The 13,752-nt window shown below is 46.8% G+C and overlaps 1 protein-coding gene and 1 long non-coding RNA gene across 2 annotated transcripts; one reads left to right on the forward strand and one right to left on the reverse strand.

Moving 5' to 3' along the window:
• Nucleotides 1-5,879: 5,879 nt before the first annotated feature.
• Nucleotides 5,880-10,488, reverse strand: PRR15 (proline rich 15). The gene is made up of 2 exons (XM_008589960.1): nucleotides 10,031-10,488; nucleotides 5,880-8,313 (listed from the first exon to the last, which is right to left on the reverse strand). The coding sequence occupies exon 2, from the start codon at nucleotides 8,193-8,195 to the stop codon at nucleotides 7,830-7,832; it is 366 nt and encodes a 121-aa protein (XP_008588182.1). The 5' UTR covers nucleotides 8,196-8,313; nucleotides 10,031-10,488; the 3' UTR covers nucleotides 5,880-7,829.
• A 163-nt stretch (nucleotides 10,489-10,651) lies between these two features.
• On the forward strand, nucleotides 10,652-12,723 carry LOC103605388. The gene is made up of 3 exons (XR_551790.1): nucleotides 10,652-10,990; nucleotides 11,177-11,242; nucleotides 12,251-12,723. It is a non-coding gene; the product is annotated as an uncharacterized LOC103605388 (long non-coding RNA).
• Nucleotides 12,724-13,752: the final 1,029 nt, after the last annotated feature.

Raw genomic sequence — 13,752 nt, forward strand, 5'->3', positions numbered from 1 at the left:
AAGAATGAATAAACTCAATAAATATTTGATGAATAAATAAATAAATGAATATATGAATGACATAGCCAGAGCTTAAACTAGTGATGTGTGTGAAGCACTAACGACATCTTTGTCTTCTTTATTTTTTGTCCCAAGGTCCTTGTACAGGGGCTTGTGTGTACTATGTACTCAATAAATAGCTGTTGAATTGCACTGAAATAATAAATCCCCTAAGTTAAATATTACGTTACGAAAATAAAACAAAGTATCCCCACAATTAAAGGGTGCAATGGGTAAAATTCTACCTTTCGTTCCTGAGAAGCCCTAGCTCTATGCCCCTGTAGACTGAGAAGAACTGACATCCCTCCAAATACTCTCTAGTGCCTGTAGTCTTCACTATGCCGGGGTAAGCAGCAGCCATAGCCCCCTCTTCTGATTACATCCAACCAGGAAAGGTGTGGAATGCCAGGATGCACTCTGTGCCTGTTGGGATCCTCATTAGGCTGCTTCTCCTGCTCTGTGGCTGCCTATGCTCCCCCTGCCTCAACCTCTTCATGTAATCCTTGAGAACTAGTCTCATTGTAAAAGAAATTTTTACACTGATTGAAAGCAGCTACCTTCAATCAAAACACACCCTTCTGCAAATTCAGCCTGAGACAGAATTCCTGCAACCCTCCAGGGAACTGCCAAGGAGCTACCTGAGGCCTGCCTTGAATTCTCACCATCACTGATTCTGCAAAGTCGTCCCAACGTAAAATCCCCATGCACTGCCTGAAAGAGTACAGCTTGAGAAAACAGTGAGGATTGTGAGCATGAAGCAGCTTCCTCACCCTTCTGCTGTCTCTAGCATCAGAAATGCAGGGAGGACAGCCATTCCCAGGGCTTTGGAGATTTTGTTGTTGACAAAATTGTGTCCCCATAAGTACCCTAAGCCTTGCCTAGGCACCCCTGAAATCTACCACTGCATTTCCTCTCTGAGTACCTGCCTTGTTGTTTCTCTATTTCACCTCCTTTGGTGGATCTGGCAACACTTTAAATGCACTCACGAAATAATCCCAGGCTCAGGATGCATTCTTATACATAAAAATGACAGCACAGACTCTCAGTCTCCTTCTTTGTCATCCCAGGGCCTGGACCTGTGGTCCTCTCTTTCTTTGTCTCCTGAACCCTCTCCTGTGTCACCTATCCTTGAGCAAAGAAAACCACAGTTTTCTAAAAAGCAGACTTCTTGATATTCCTAGGAAATGCAGGCTTCAAATTCCAGATAATTTTAAAAAGAAACCACTGAAATAATTCCTTCAGGTCAACTTCAACCCATTACTCAGGAGTAAGAATTAAAACAGCTGGTATTGCTGAGGGCTTCTTCCAAGCGTGTAGTTTCTCTCTGGGAGATACACTTTTAAGTTCAAGCAAATGGCATGAGCAGTGTTATCACCTCCATTTACTGACAAGGGAAAGGAGCCAGAGAGGCTAGGTAACTCCACTTGTGTTCTTTTTACATAGTTATGATTGCTCAAGCAGCAGACGTGTCCTCAGAATCAACAAAAGTCTACAAAGAAAGGGCATCTTTAAAGAGGCTCACCAGGCTCCCGGTGCCTTGGAAAACCTGATCCGTAGGAGGATTTCTAGGCGGGGGGTGGGGATTTGTTCCAAGATCTGGAGGCAGAAGAGAGAATGGTGGTCAATGAACTGAAAAGAGCCTGCTTTGGCTGGATTGAAGAGCAGGTAGAGAGATGGAAGGGAGAGAGAAAGCTGGAGAAATGGGCAGAGCTGGACCAAGTAGGGTCCTTATGGCACTTTCAATGATTTTGAACTTTATCTTGAGGGTATTGTCTCATAAGAGGGTGTTAAACAGAGGAAGGAGAAGTTGTGAAACTGATGTAGCCCAGCCTGCAGAAATACAAATTTCCTCTCCATATTATATTAACCCAGCAATGTTTCCTATGACATTTTCATCCATGAGGTTCAAAGCATTTAGTGATTAGTGCTTTAGTGCCCATTGGCACACAGTTCCCAGTTCCAAAGGGTGGATTTCCAGCAACTTCCACTGATGCTACACCTCAGTGACTTCTCTACTAATCAGTGGGTCATGGCTGTGCCCTTTCCAATAAGGCTTGAGAGGATCTTCCTTGAGCACTCTAGCTCAGCTCTAGAGGTAGTGGCTGCTCAGTCTCATCTAGTTCTATGTTCTTTAGGGTCCCTTTGCTTCTTATTAGCCAATTCCTCATTGCTCCAATACCTCTTATGGGTAATAGTTCTTTATATTAAATACTCCATGTTCAGATTATTCACAACCATTAGAAATTCCTCTCCTTTCCCCAGTGTAGAAAAGATTGTGGCCCTACTAAGAGCTACATGCTAGCTGCTTGTTCTATCTAAAGAGTCCATTTCCTTGTAGATTAACCAGGAGTTCACAAAGGTACATAGAGAATGGGCATGGATCCTAGGATTTCCCTGAGCTGCACAATTAGGAGGGCAGGAAGACAGATCACATCCATGTAATACGGTAGGTGGTGGTGGGCACCACAGGCTTGAATCTACTGCTCACAGATGTGTCCCAGCAGACTGATTAGCTCTACTTGGGAGAAGAAGGCCCATGACGGTATAGTGGGAAGAGACTCTTGAGTCTTGAAGGTTGACCAAAGGTTTGCAGGCAGGTGGTTGGGAAAGAATATGCCAAACAGAGGCCACAGGATAGATGGAGTCTGCTGACATGACAAGGCACAACCATGCTCTGGGAGTTCTCAGTCACATGGAATGGCTGGACATAGGTGGTAGCCCTTGTGAAGGGATTTGGCTTTATCCTGTAGGGTTTTAACTGGAGTATGGAGTAAAGTTAAGAAATGATTGTCTCTAGGCCCCTCGGCCTGGAGGGGATGAATTCCTGACCTAGGACAATATCAATGGGAATAGAAAAATCAAATTTAAGCAAGAGTAGATAATCAGGTGGACTGCAGGATTTTGGGCCCTTGAGAGCTAGTTATGAGAAACAAATGAAATAATAAATGTGAAAGTACACTTTTTGAATGCTGATATACTATAGTAAGATATCTTTTCCACAATATGACTCAGAACATGAATAATGAGCCTCAATGTTCCTATAGAGCAGGATTGCCCCAATTGTTGGGCCAAATGACAATACGGGGGTAGCATTTATACCACAGTTTATATTTCTTCTCCTTTTCTCCCATCTCCTCACTTAACAATCAGTACCTGACAGCTGGTGCCTTTTGTTTTAAAGTAAACAATGGATGTTTACATGCGTTAACTTTTACAACCAGTTGCTCAAAATAGCAGAGTACTAAAAGAGAGTTTTAAAGCTGGAATATAAACTCTATTCCCTCATTTTGCAGGAGAGTACACTGACAGGCAAATCATCTAAGACTTATGCAAAGCAAGTCAGAGAGAGGACTGTCATCAGGTGTCTTGGAAAACAGCAGGAGCTTTCTGCTGCCATCCTTGTAGGGTATGAATCAATGGTTATGCTTATTGATTGGAAAGAAATTTATAATCCAGTATACTTGTAACTCAAGGAAAATCCCTTCAAAAAAGGGATGGGGAGGTCCCATATTCCCTACTCAACCAGCAAGTCAGTGTCTCTGCTCAGGTACAGGGATCTTCAGCTTCTCTCACCTGAACCTTTCTAGCTTTAGGGCCAGAAATGTTCAACTCCTGGGTAAACAGTCTTGTTCCACACTTCATGAATTAAGCATTCCATTCATGGATCTCACTATTGCGAGAGGTTATGACAACAACTTTGATATGGTCATTTTGAGTCCATCATTGCATCTGCACACAATTTGGTTTGGAAGAATGGTTGAATTCCTTGCTTTGAATACCCAGAAGGTTGGCTTATATTCTGCTGTGAGTCTTGTTTATCATGGTCTATAGCTATCACCATTTCTATACAAATGGTCACTGTCCTAAGGCAAGGCCTGTGCACTTAACTTACATTCTATCCCCTTAGTGACAACCTTCGGTCATCACAAACACTATCCATCCCATGTTCCAAATCTGTAGGCCCATTTTCTGATAAAGTGGTTGGCAATATGCTGTGCCTGCAGGAGGCTGGGGATGGCCCACGGGCCTCCTGCACCCTGTCTTCCATGTCCCTGAATCCCCCATCCCTGAGTCCCCTGGGAAAGCATGTGGGATGGCTGGGAGGTAAGGTGAGAATGGGACTGGAGAGAACAGGTGAAAAGACCCATGTTGGAGTGTGACAGCCAGCTTATTAATGACGAAGTTTGCCTTGAGTTCCACGCTGGTTTCCAGTCTTTGGTACTTGTATGTTGGCATGCAAGTGTATAAAATATCTCTGGTCCCACTTTCTAGTTGTCAATGAGATAAACTCAAATTTATTCAAAGAAAGAATCTCCTAAATTTTTGTATAGTTATAAAAAAATACTTCAGGAATAAAATACACATTAAAAAATCAGTTTCCCTTACTATATCTATAAAGTTAGCTCTTTGTGTGCTTGTTTCTAGTCTTTTCAGCTAGGGAAAAATAATATTCTCTCTCTTTTTTCTATAAAAATCCCTTGTGGTCACTGAATATTAGTGTCCATTCACTTCTTCCTTTCTGGTTTACCTTTTATTTGAAATTCTTTCTGCTCATATTTATCATTTATTTATCTCAAGGCACCAATTTTTTCTTTTTTGCACCTCAGGATAAAACCTATTCTTGACAAAGCTTTTGCCAATGCTACTGCTCATTAGGTTTTTTAATTCCCTACTAAGGACTCGGCAAGATCAGAGTTGCTGGGTTCACTTGTTTCAAAGCAGAAAAAATATTTCCAGGTGTTTACTGAAGCAGAATTCTCTAACTGCATATGCAAAATTGAGTTTATGCTCTTGAAATGCAAGCCAGAATGGGATGAACAATAGAAGTACAAACACAAAGGGACATTCAGGTGACCTGTAATATGAGTCACTGCTCAGCCACCGACTTTGCAAGGAGAGTCACTGAGGCAAAAACCACATTGTGTATATAATTACTGTGGTTATGAAAATATTTAGCAAACACACCAGTAGATTTTTGTCCCTTTTTATATCATTTGAAAGCATGGTATTAAAATTTCTTTAATGGTTTCTAAATTTGTAATTGGAATTTCATTTGTAAAGGGGTTTAAAGAAAACAAAAATTTCTAATCTAATTAACTCCAAATTTAATTCAACATCATTTTCCTTTTATTTACTATAAATTATCTTCAGGTTTAAACATTTTTTAAATCTGTATATGTTATGAGAACGTAAAATCTATGTAAAGTAAATACATCCCTTCAAGACACTTCATCAAATTATCTCTTCTTTTTTTTTTTTTTTTGTCTTTTGTCTTTTTCCGTGTCCGGCAACGGATCGCAACCCTCAGTGTTGCCCCCGTACCGGACCGGGGACCGGCAACGGGATTGCAACCCTCGGTGTTGCTCCCGTGCCTAGCTCAGCCAGTGAGCGGGAACCGGTCTGTATGTGGGATCCGAAGCCTTGGGCGGGAGCCCCGCCGCGCTTCCCAAGCAGCGCACTTATCCAGTGCGCCACCGGGCCGGCCCCCAAATTATCTCTTCTTATTCATGATCTTTTTATCCCACCAATTTTGCTTGGTTTCTGATTTCACCGAGTTGGGATTAAATCAGTGTATTCCTCCCTCTGCATAATTTAGAACTGCTTTAAAACGATGTAATTACAAACCTCAATGGCTGATTGTGAATTGCATCTACTGTCATAATTGCCATTACCATGGGTTTTAAATTCTTTCAGAACAGTTGGGTAAAGATGTCATGTTAATACGTTCCACTACTATATGTATGCTATTGATTGTTTGCAGCAATTGTAGACTTGGATGAAATCCAAAACTAGACACAGAACCTGGGAAAATACAAATGTCTTGTAAATTTAAAGGAACGTTTAAGAAAAAAAGTTCTTTAATAAAACTAGATGAAAGAGTTAGTATAAGATTTTAAAATTACACAATTGCAGACAATTTTATAAATGGGTACAGTGCTAGTCTATTCGTCTTCCTGAGTGAGGGAGAGAACAATTTCGATAGTTACCTACTCTAATTTTGATTATCTTATGAAGGGTTTCCAAAGCCTTGTTTGACAATATCTGCTGTATTTACTCCTACTGCTCTGCCAGCCCCAAATCCCCTTTCTTAATATAAACTTCTTGACTCCAAGTTCTCAGCTCCCACTTATTCATTTGAATCTAGAGATGGTAGGCCCATTTAAAATTAATGTAAAGTCTTCCTCATCGAGGAAGCCCACTCTGATGAAACTTTGGTCACATACTTTCCAGTTCTAAATACACAACAACAAAGTCTTAAAAAAACAAAACACCAAAAAACTCTCTCTTTTAATGTAAAGTGTTCATAATCCTCATGTAAACAATTTCCTTTAGAGTGAAGTCTTTGGTATGTGGTTACACGTATCAAATGGTTGGCTCTATCATTTTGCCGGTACCCAAGCTTGATTCACTAATTTAAATTCATTTTAGCCCTCTTCTTCAAATTTCTTTAAACAATTGACATGATTTACTATTTTATAAATTACTAATTCAAAAGAAACAAAAACAGCCTCTAATCAAGTTCTTGCTTGTTGCTATCTAAAAAGGTATACACTTTGATCAACATAATTTCCCTGCTATGCATTTCTGGATGTTTAAAAATGAACTGAATTGTGGTGGGAAAAGATCCCAGTGCCTCTTAATGACTACAATAACTCTCTTGTAATTTGTTGAAAGCAAGTGGTATTCATTTACCCTTTTTCTTGAAGTTCATAATAAAAGCAAACAGGTAGATTTTTGTTAAGAATCTTCAGGTTGGTAGATCTAAAGGCTTTGAAACTAGATAAATGCATACTTCAGACCAAAGAAATAAGCTTTTGAAGTAAATGGGTGGGAGAAAAGCCAGCTTTGCACAAACCAAGAGCTCAGTCCATTTGTTTGAGTATTTTCAGACAATTGTACTCAGTAAGGTTAACAATGATACCGAAAAGGATGTATTACTAGCACTGTGAAAATGCACTGAAGTGAAATAAAAGGAGAGTTTAGGAATAATGAAGTGGTACCTCCTCCTCCCATGAATTTGGTTAGTAAATAGGAATATGTGGCTAACTGGTTCCAGTCCAATTGTTGCTGGTTTCTAGAAATGTCCTCTTCCCTGAAGCTTTCCAACGGTAGCCGTTATGCCGTGTGACAAATGATTAACTCTGTCACCTCGGACTTTGCATGCTCGCTTGTAAGGATGATGGGGTTCAGTCTTGGAACGGAAAAAATACAGAAGTCACCTTAAGTCTTACAGTGCAAGTTTAATCGTCCACACGAAAACAGGCGCCACAGTTCTGTGGTTCCACATCAAAAGCAAAACTGCCTTGCTTTAAAATCCTTTTACTTGAGAAGGCCTCTTCTCTCCCCAGCCCTCACTTAAGGTGTAAGTCTACGGAAGTACCCCTAGACTTCATTTCCCAGGCATTGAAAACAGCACTGGGATTTGCCTCCCTCCTCTGATAGGGCAGAGGAGATCAAGATGAGCTACACCTTTGAGACAAGGGCCCTTTCTCACTCACACAGGTGACATGAGCCAGGGGCGAGGCCCCAGCATAGCTTTTTGAAGAAAATAATTGTGCCAACCTCCTCAGTGGCAGGTATCTTCTCCTACCACAAATAAATATTTAATGCATCCTTGAGTCATGAAATATTGGAAACTCAGTTGAAAAATAAAACCGTGGAGGCACTGTGCGAATACTCCGAACTTGGCGGGATGAGACACCAAGTACACGGGCGGGTCGGAATTCTCGGGTTTGGAACTCGGGGTTGGGGACTGAGGTGGGCAGAGAGACAGTCCTGCGGCGCTCGGGCTACTGCTTGTCCTCGTGGGGGTCCCCAGGGAAGTCCGCCTCCTCCGGAGACCCGACCCCCTCCGGGAGCAGCGTGGCGCGCACTTTCCTCTTCTCCTTAAAGCGGCCTGAGCGTGAGATCTTCAAATTGCGGCGGCTGTTGCCCGACTTCTCCGCGCACGGCTTGTCTGGCTTGTGGGGTTCTGCGGCGTCCCCGAGGAGACTGGGGTGCTGGTTCTCCCGGGAGCTGCCAGGCGGCGCGGGCTCGCCGGGGGCGGGCTGGGCCGGAGGCTGCGCCCCCGCGGTGGCTTCCTTGCTCTTCTTCCTGCTGTGGGTTAGCGACTTCCACCAGGGGCCCGAGCTGCCCGTGCCGCCGCCGTCTGCCATGGCCGGCCGGCCCGGGGGCCCGGGGCGCTCGCGTGGGGAAGAGCCTCGCGGCGGCCGCCCCTGTCCCCGCGGGGTCTCCGGCTGTCACTCCACCCGTCTCCGGCTTCCCTCACCCGGGCTGCGGGAAGAAAGCAAAACTCGGTTACTGGGTTGGTCGAAGTCACGTACCCTCAAAGCCATTCGCCCTGCTCCCGGCCCGGCAGCGGTCGGGCCCGGGTCAGGGAGCCCGGAGCCAGGGGCCGCGCAGCCCCCAGCGGGCCCCACTCTGCCCCCGAGGGTGCCGGCGGACCAGTGGCCTCAGAGGCGCCACCGCCCAATCTCGAGGCGGAGTCTTGAACTCGCTGGCCTCAACCTTTGCCCTGCCTCCAGGGGTATCGCGGTGAACAGCGCGCCAGGGGCACCCCGAGGAGGTTCTCGGCCATGTGCATCAGCCCAGCTCGCGGGGGAAAATGGCCTGGCCTGTCGGCACGGTGACTGTACACGGACGCCCGAGGGTGACCTGCCCAGCCCACAACGGCCTTCCTTGGATGAGCACCTGGGAGGAGGGCGCTCGGAACCAAGTGCGTCCCCACTCTACGTGAGCAACGAGTCACGAAGTGTCCTTCAACGGTGTTCCCCCATAGACTTTCGTGCCAGGACCATACTTCGGAGACTATACCCCAGTAGGACACAGGGACACGCTCATGCTTTTTTTTTTTTTTTTTGCTTCTTTTAAATTCTGCGTTTAACCACTTCTGCCTTGTGACTTTCAGAGCATGTCTAGACTTAACTTCTCTTGAAAGCCGCCCACCTACTCTTCCTTTTATTCCCGAGACCAATCTCGTGTCTTTATGAAGCCACCCCCGGTCGACAGTTGAGATGAGGCTAAGTGGCGAATCCTCTTCCCTTGGTTCTGTATATGTGCTACGCAACATGTCTTGAGATTTTTAGTTACAATTAAAGGCTCCCGTTCTTTTCCTAACGCAATTCCCTGCTCTAAAGGAGAGAGAGCTCCAGCAGGAACTCTGGAACCATTTGCTTCTTCCTCCAGCTTTTAATGCCTCCCCTGCGGGGCGAAAAGGCAGCTCAGCAGCACCGGAGGCTGACACTGGAGGCGAGGCTGCTCGGCCCACTTTCCGTGCCGGGTCTGGGCGGCACTCCCACCCCCAAAGCGCAGGACTGGCTCGCGCCGCGGCTCCTCTCCAGGTTTCCGCTCGGCTCCTTCCCAGCCCACGCGCCCGGCGCTCCTGGGATTCGCGAAGGCGCCTGAGAGGGAAACTTCAGCGGCGTTTGTTGTTGGAGCTTCTCCGCCCGGAACCGCGGCGGAGAGGAAGTCTGAGCGCCTACGGGAGGCGGCGCAGCGGCCTCAGCTGAGCCCCGAAACCGCGGCACCGGCTCCTCCCCAGGACGCCCCGAGGGCACACTCGGGCTGCGACTTGAAAACAATAAACAAAAAATGGCCAAAAGTACTTTCCGTACAAAAGGCACCCACACCCTCAGGCACAATTTGCAGTTGGGTTTGCAAACGTCCTACTCCCTCCTACTTTGCAGATTAGGAAAGCACCTCCCAGGGTATTTACTAATGGTGGTGGAGGGGTGTCCCGATGCTGCTTTCTGTCCTCCGCCCTACACTTTCTTCTTCACAATTATCATCTTTGTGTGCATAGAAGGAAGGTCTTTGTACGAATTGCACAAGGCAAAGATCGTAAATCCCACAAACGTACGCAAAGCTCAGTCCTAGGGCGCCCGCAGCTTGCTTTCTTCTAGGGTGCTGGGAGGCGGGGGTCTGGCAGGCGCGGGGCAGCACCCCAGGGTGACACTCCGGCGCAGACGCAGAACCACCCCCGGTTGCTCACCTGCTCGGGCTTCCCAGGACCCCACGGCCTCGTGCGGCGCTGTTGGCGCAACCTGGAAGCCGGGCGCGGCGATCCTCGGCGCAGTCTTGCAGAGATCGGGCTTCTGGAAAGTGTACCGACCGGAATCTGCACAGCGCAGCCAAACCAAATGCTGCTGCTGGTCTCCCCTGGCACCTCCAACTTCTGCGTCCTGAGGCCGCAGCCCGGGGCTCACAGAGCGGTCGGCTCTGGTTGGAGGGCGCAGTGGCAAGAGGCTGCCAGACTCCCTGCCCCAGGTGAATGCCCAGGCAGGGCTTCCCGGTTAATAGCCTTTCATTTTCGGGCGTGTCCCTCTTCCCAGCTAGCGCCGCCCGGGAGCCGCCGAGAGATGGGACCCCGGCTGCTCCCTCTGGCGCACTGAACCTTCCTACGCGTCCGCAGGAACGAGAAAAGACATCTGCCCACCTGCTGGTTATTCGCCAAGTGATTCGAGAAACCAGAACCCCGGGGCAGCGGGGAGAAAAATAAATAAATAAATAAATAAATAAATAAAAATAACCAGGAGGCGGTCACCGCGGCCACAGGTGCAGGTAGGAACTTCGTGTTCCCGCCCTCCAGGGAACGAGATTGGATCGGGTCGCAGACGTGGCGCCAGCCTTGAGGAGTCTGATTGGAGAAAAGCGGCGCTGCGCCTCTCGCCGGACTCACTCGTCTCGAGGAGAAACGGTGGAGTCAGGAGACCGGGCGACCGGAGCTATGGGTGGGCTCCACTGGGTGAATGTCGCCGCAGCTCTCCCTCTGTCCCGACCCGGTTTTCTTTTTCTCCCCAAGTTTTATAACTTAGCAGGAGCTGATTCACACCCGGACAGAATATTGGAGAGTTTCAGGCGCCCTTAGTTGAGCTCGCCGTGTGCCAGCCGGGCGCCGTTCCAATCGCTTTCTGCGGATTAACTCATTTACTCCTCAAAACAACCCGAGGAGGTAGGTGCTATTGTTATCCTCAGGTGGCGAGGAAACCCTAGCACGGGACGGTTACGCTGCTGCTCAGAGTTGCCCGGCTGGATGGGATCTGACTCCTGCTTCCGCGGTCTGAACAACCACGTTATACCGCAGCCTGCCGGTCTCGGGCTCTTAACAGGACTGAGGATGTGCATTTCCTTCTTTTAGGTCTGGAAGTCCACGACTGTCACCCCGCTAGGGGAATATAAGTCTAACCTCGAGCCACTGCAGGAAGTAAGTAAAGGTTCTGGGAGCTTTTGCTTCTGGTCACATGGCGCTTTTTATTAGTTTGACAGAAAGGTGTTGTCGAAGAGCATATTCGCTGATGAAGGCGGAGGTGCAGCTTGCTTCATCTGCCAGGGTGCTCCTCTTTTTCAAAGAAATATTTTGATGTTAGTTCAACTCATAGACAAGCAGAACCCTCTGAAGGATGGCGTGTGGAGCCGCGGATGTCTGAGTATCTTTGTTCTGAGGACTTTCTGCAGCATAAAAGTAATGAAGATGTAATGTCTAACTCAAATAACTTGCAATATAGAATAAGTAGAATTTTTTTTTTCTTTTTTCGTGTCGGGCAACGGACCGCAACCCTCAGTGTCGCGCCCGCACCAGACCGGGACCGGCAACGGGATCGCAACCCTCAGTGTCGCGCCTGCACCTCGCTCAGCCAGTGAGCGGCTGGTCTGTATGTGGGATCCGAACCCTCAGGGGAGCGCCGCTGCACTCCAAAGCGGCGCACTGTAGCAGAGCGCCACCGGGCCGGCCCAGAATAAGTAGAAATTTTTAGAGAGTATTTCAGTGCATTAAAAAAGATAAAAATATGAATACTTTATATGACTAACTTCTTAGTTTGGGATTCTTTAAATTTTTTATTTTTTCTTTTCTGGCTGGAACAGGGATGGAACNTTCTTTTTTCGTGTCCGGCAACGGACTGCAACCCTCAGTGTCGCGCCCGCACCAGACCGGGACCGGCAACGGGATCGCAACCCTCAGTGTTGCGCCTGCACCTCGCTCAGCCAGTGAGCGGCTGGTCTGTATGTGGGATCCGAACCCTCAGGGGAGCGCCGCTGCACTCCAAAGCGGCGCACTGTAGCAGAGCGCCACCGGGCCGGCCCAGAATAAGTAGAAATTTTTAGAGAGTATTTCAGTGCATTAAAAAAGATAAAAATATGAATACTTTATATGACTAACTTCTTAGTTTGGGATTCTTTAAATTTTTTATTTTTTCTTTTCTGGCTGGAACAGGGATGGAACCGGGAATCCTGGTGTTAGCGCCACTCTAACCAACCGGGCTGAGCCGCCAGTGCTTTGAATTTTTATATGCACAGCAGTGTGTATTTGAAAGTGATGCATTTTTGTATATTTCTTGGCATTAGTTTTAAAGTATAAACGTTCAATCACAGCACTAGGACCAAACAAAGACAGGCCACCAACTCTGCGGGGAGGATAGGACACAATGCATTATAGTGCCATTACTTTACAGAGGAAGACATTGAATCATGGAGGAATGCCCTCATTTAAGGTGTCGTCGCCACTAGGAAGTTTTGGATCTGGGTTGCTGCATTGTTGACCATAGGGGGAGAAGAATGAAGATATTTAGGAAAAGAAATTTAGTACTACCAAATGGCTCCTCATCTAGTGTGATTTTAACATAGGGGCCAGCATTTTCTTAATAAATGAACCTCTAACTGCTGAAATAAAAAACTGATTCTCTTACATCCCCTCTCCATTTATACTCAACAGCTTTGAGTGTTTCTGTCCTGTTTGGTTGATCTAATAACAACACCTGACAAGTAACCCTTCTGTGCAATGAAGACGTTTAAGTGGAGACATAAAAGCTGAGGTGGGGGGTGGGTGAGCACTCCAGACAGGGGGGAGAGCATGCACAGAAGTCTTGAGGTGTGAAGGAGCACTGGGGATTCTAGGATTCTTGAGCAGCCAAGAAAAGGCCTGTGTGATCTGAGTGAGCATTGTGAGCTGAGGCACCACGGGAGATGGAGCTGGGAAGGCGGGTATGACCAGTCCATTCAGGACCGTAATCCCTGAAGAGGAGGTGACATGATGGGATTTGCATTTAAATATCACCGCAGTAAAGAATGGATGGTAGAGGAGATAAAATGAGCCTCCAGGGAAACCAGTTAGGAACTGCTGGAGTAGTTTAGGTGGGATATGCTGATGGCTCACAGTATGGTGTTGTCAGTGGAGGGTGAAGAGAATTAGATGGATGTGAAAGAGGTGTTGGAGGTCAAATCAACAGGGCATGATTTCATTTAATTCATATAAAAGCAGAGGCAGAGTTTGACTGGAGGTTTAAAAGGGAGAGATTTTCACAGCCTTTCTTGCAACTAGGAGTGGCCATGTGATCCAGTTGTGGCCTATAGGGCTGTAAGGAGAACTTCTAGAAATGCTTCTTCCCCAAATAAAGGGCAGACCTTCAGAGAGAAGAATATCTTTTGCCACACCCTCGATTCTTGCATTTAAGCACAGTGTGAGGATATGATGTCTGGTGTTGTAGCAACCATCTTGCAACGGTGAGGCAACAGGCATGGGAATAAAAGCCAACATGCTAAAGACGATGGCGTGCGAGTGTGGAAAGTGTCTGGGTCCTTGATGATACCAGTGATGATGTCACTGAGAGAACCCTGGAACCACCTACCTGTAGAATTCTGGTTCAGTGAGATAATACCTATTCCTATAATTTAACCACAGATTTAACACAGTTTTCTGTTACATGCAGCCAAACCCAT

This window comes from Galeopterus variegatus, unplaced genomic scaffold, assembly GCF_000696425.1.
Source record: "Galeopterus variegatus unplaced genomic scaffold, G_variegatus-3.0.2 Scaffold5780, whole genome shotgun sequence".
NCBI lineage: Eukaryota > Metazoa > Chordata > Mammalia > Dermoptera > Cynocephalidae > Galeopterus > Galeopterus variegatus.

Coding starts and splice junctions, on each gene's coding strand:
- PRR15 (XM_008589960.1), bottom strand. CDS start 8,195: ATGGCAGACGGCGGCGGCACGGGCAGCTCGGGCCCCTGGTGGAAGTCG.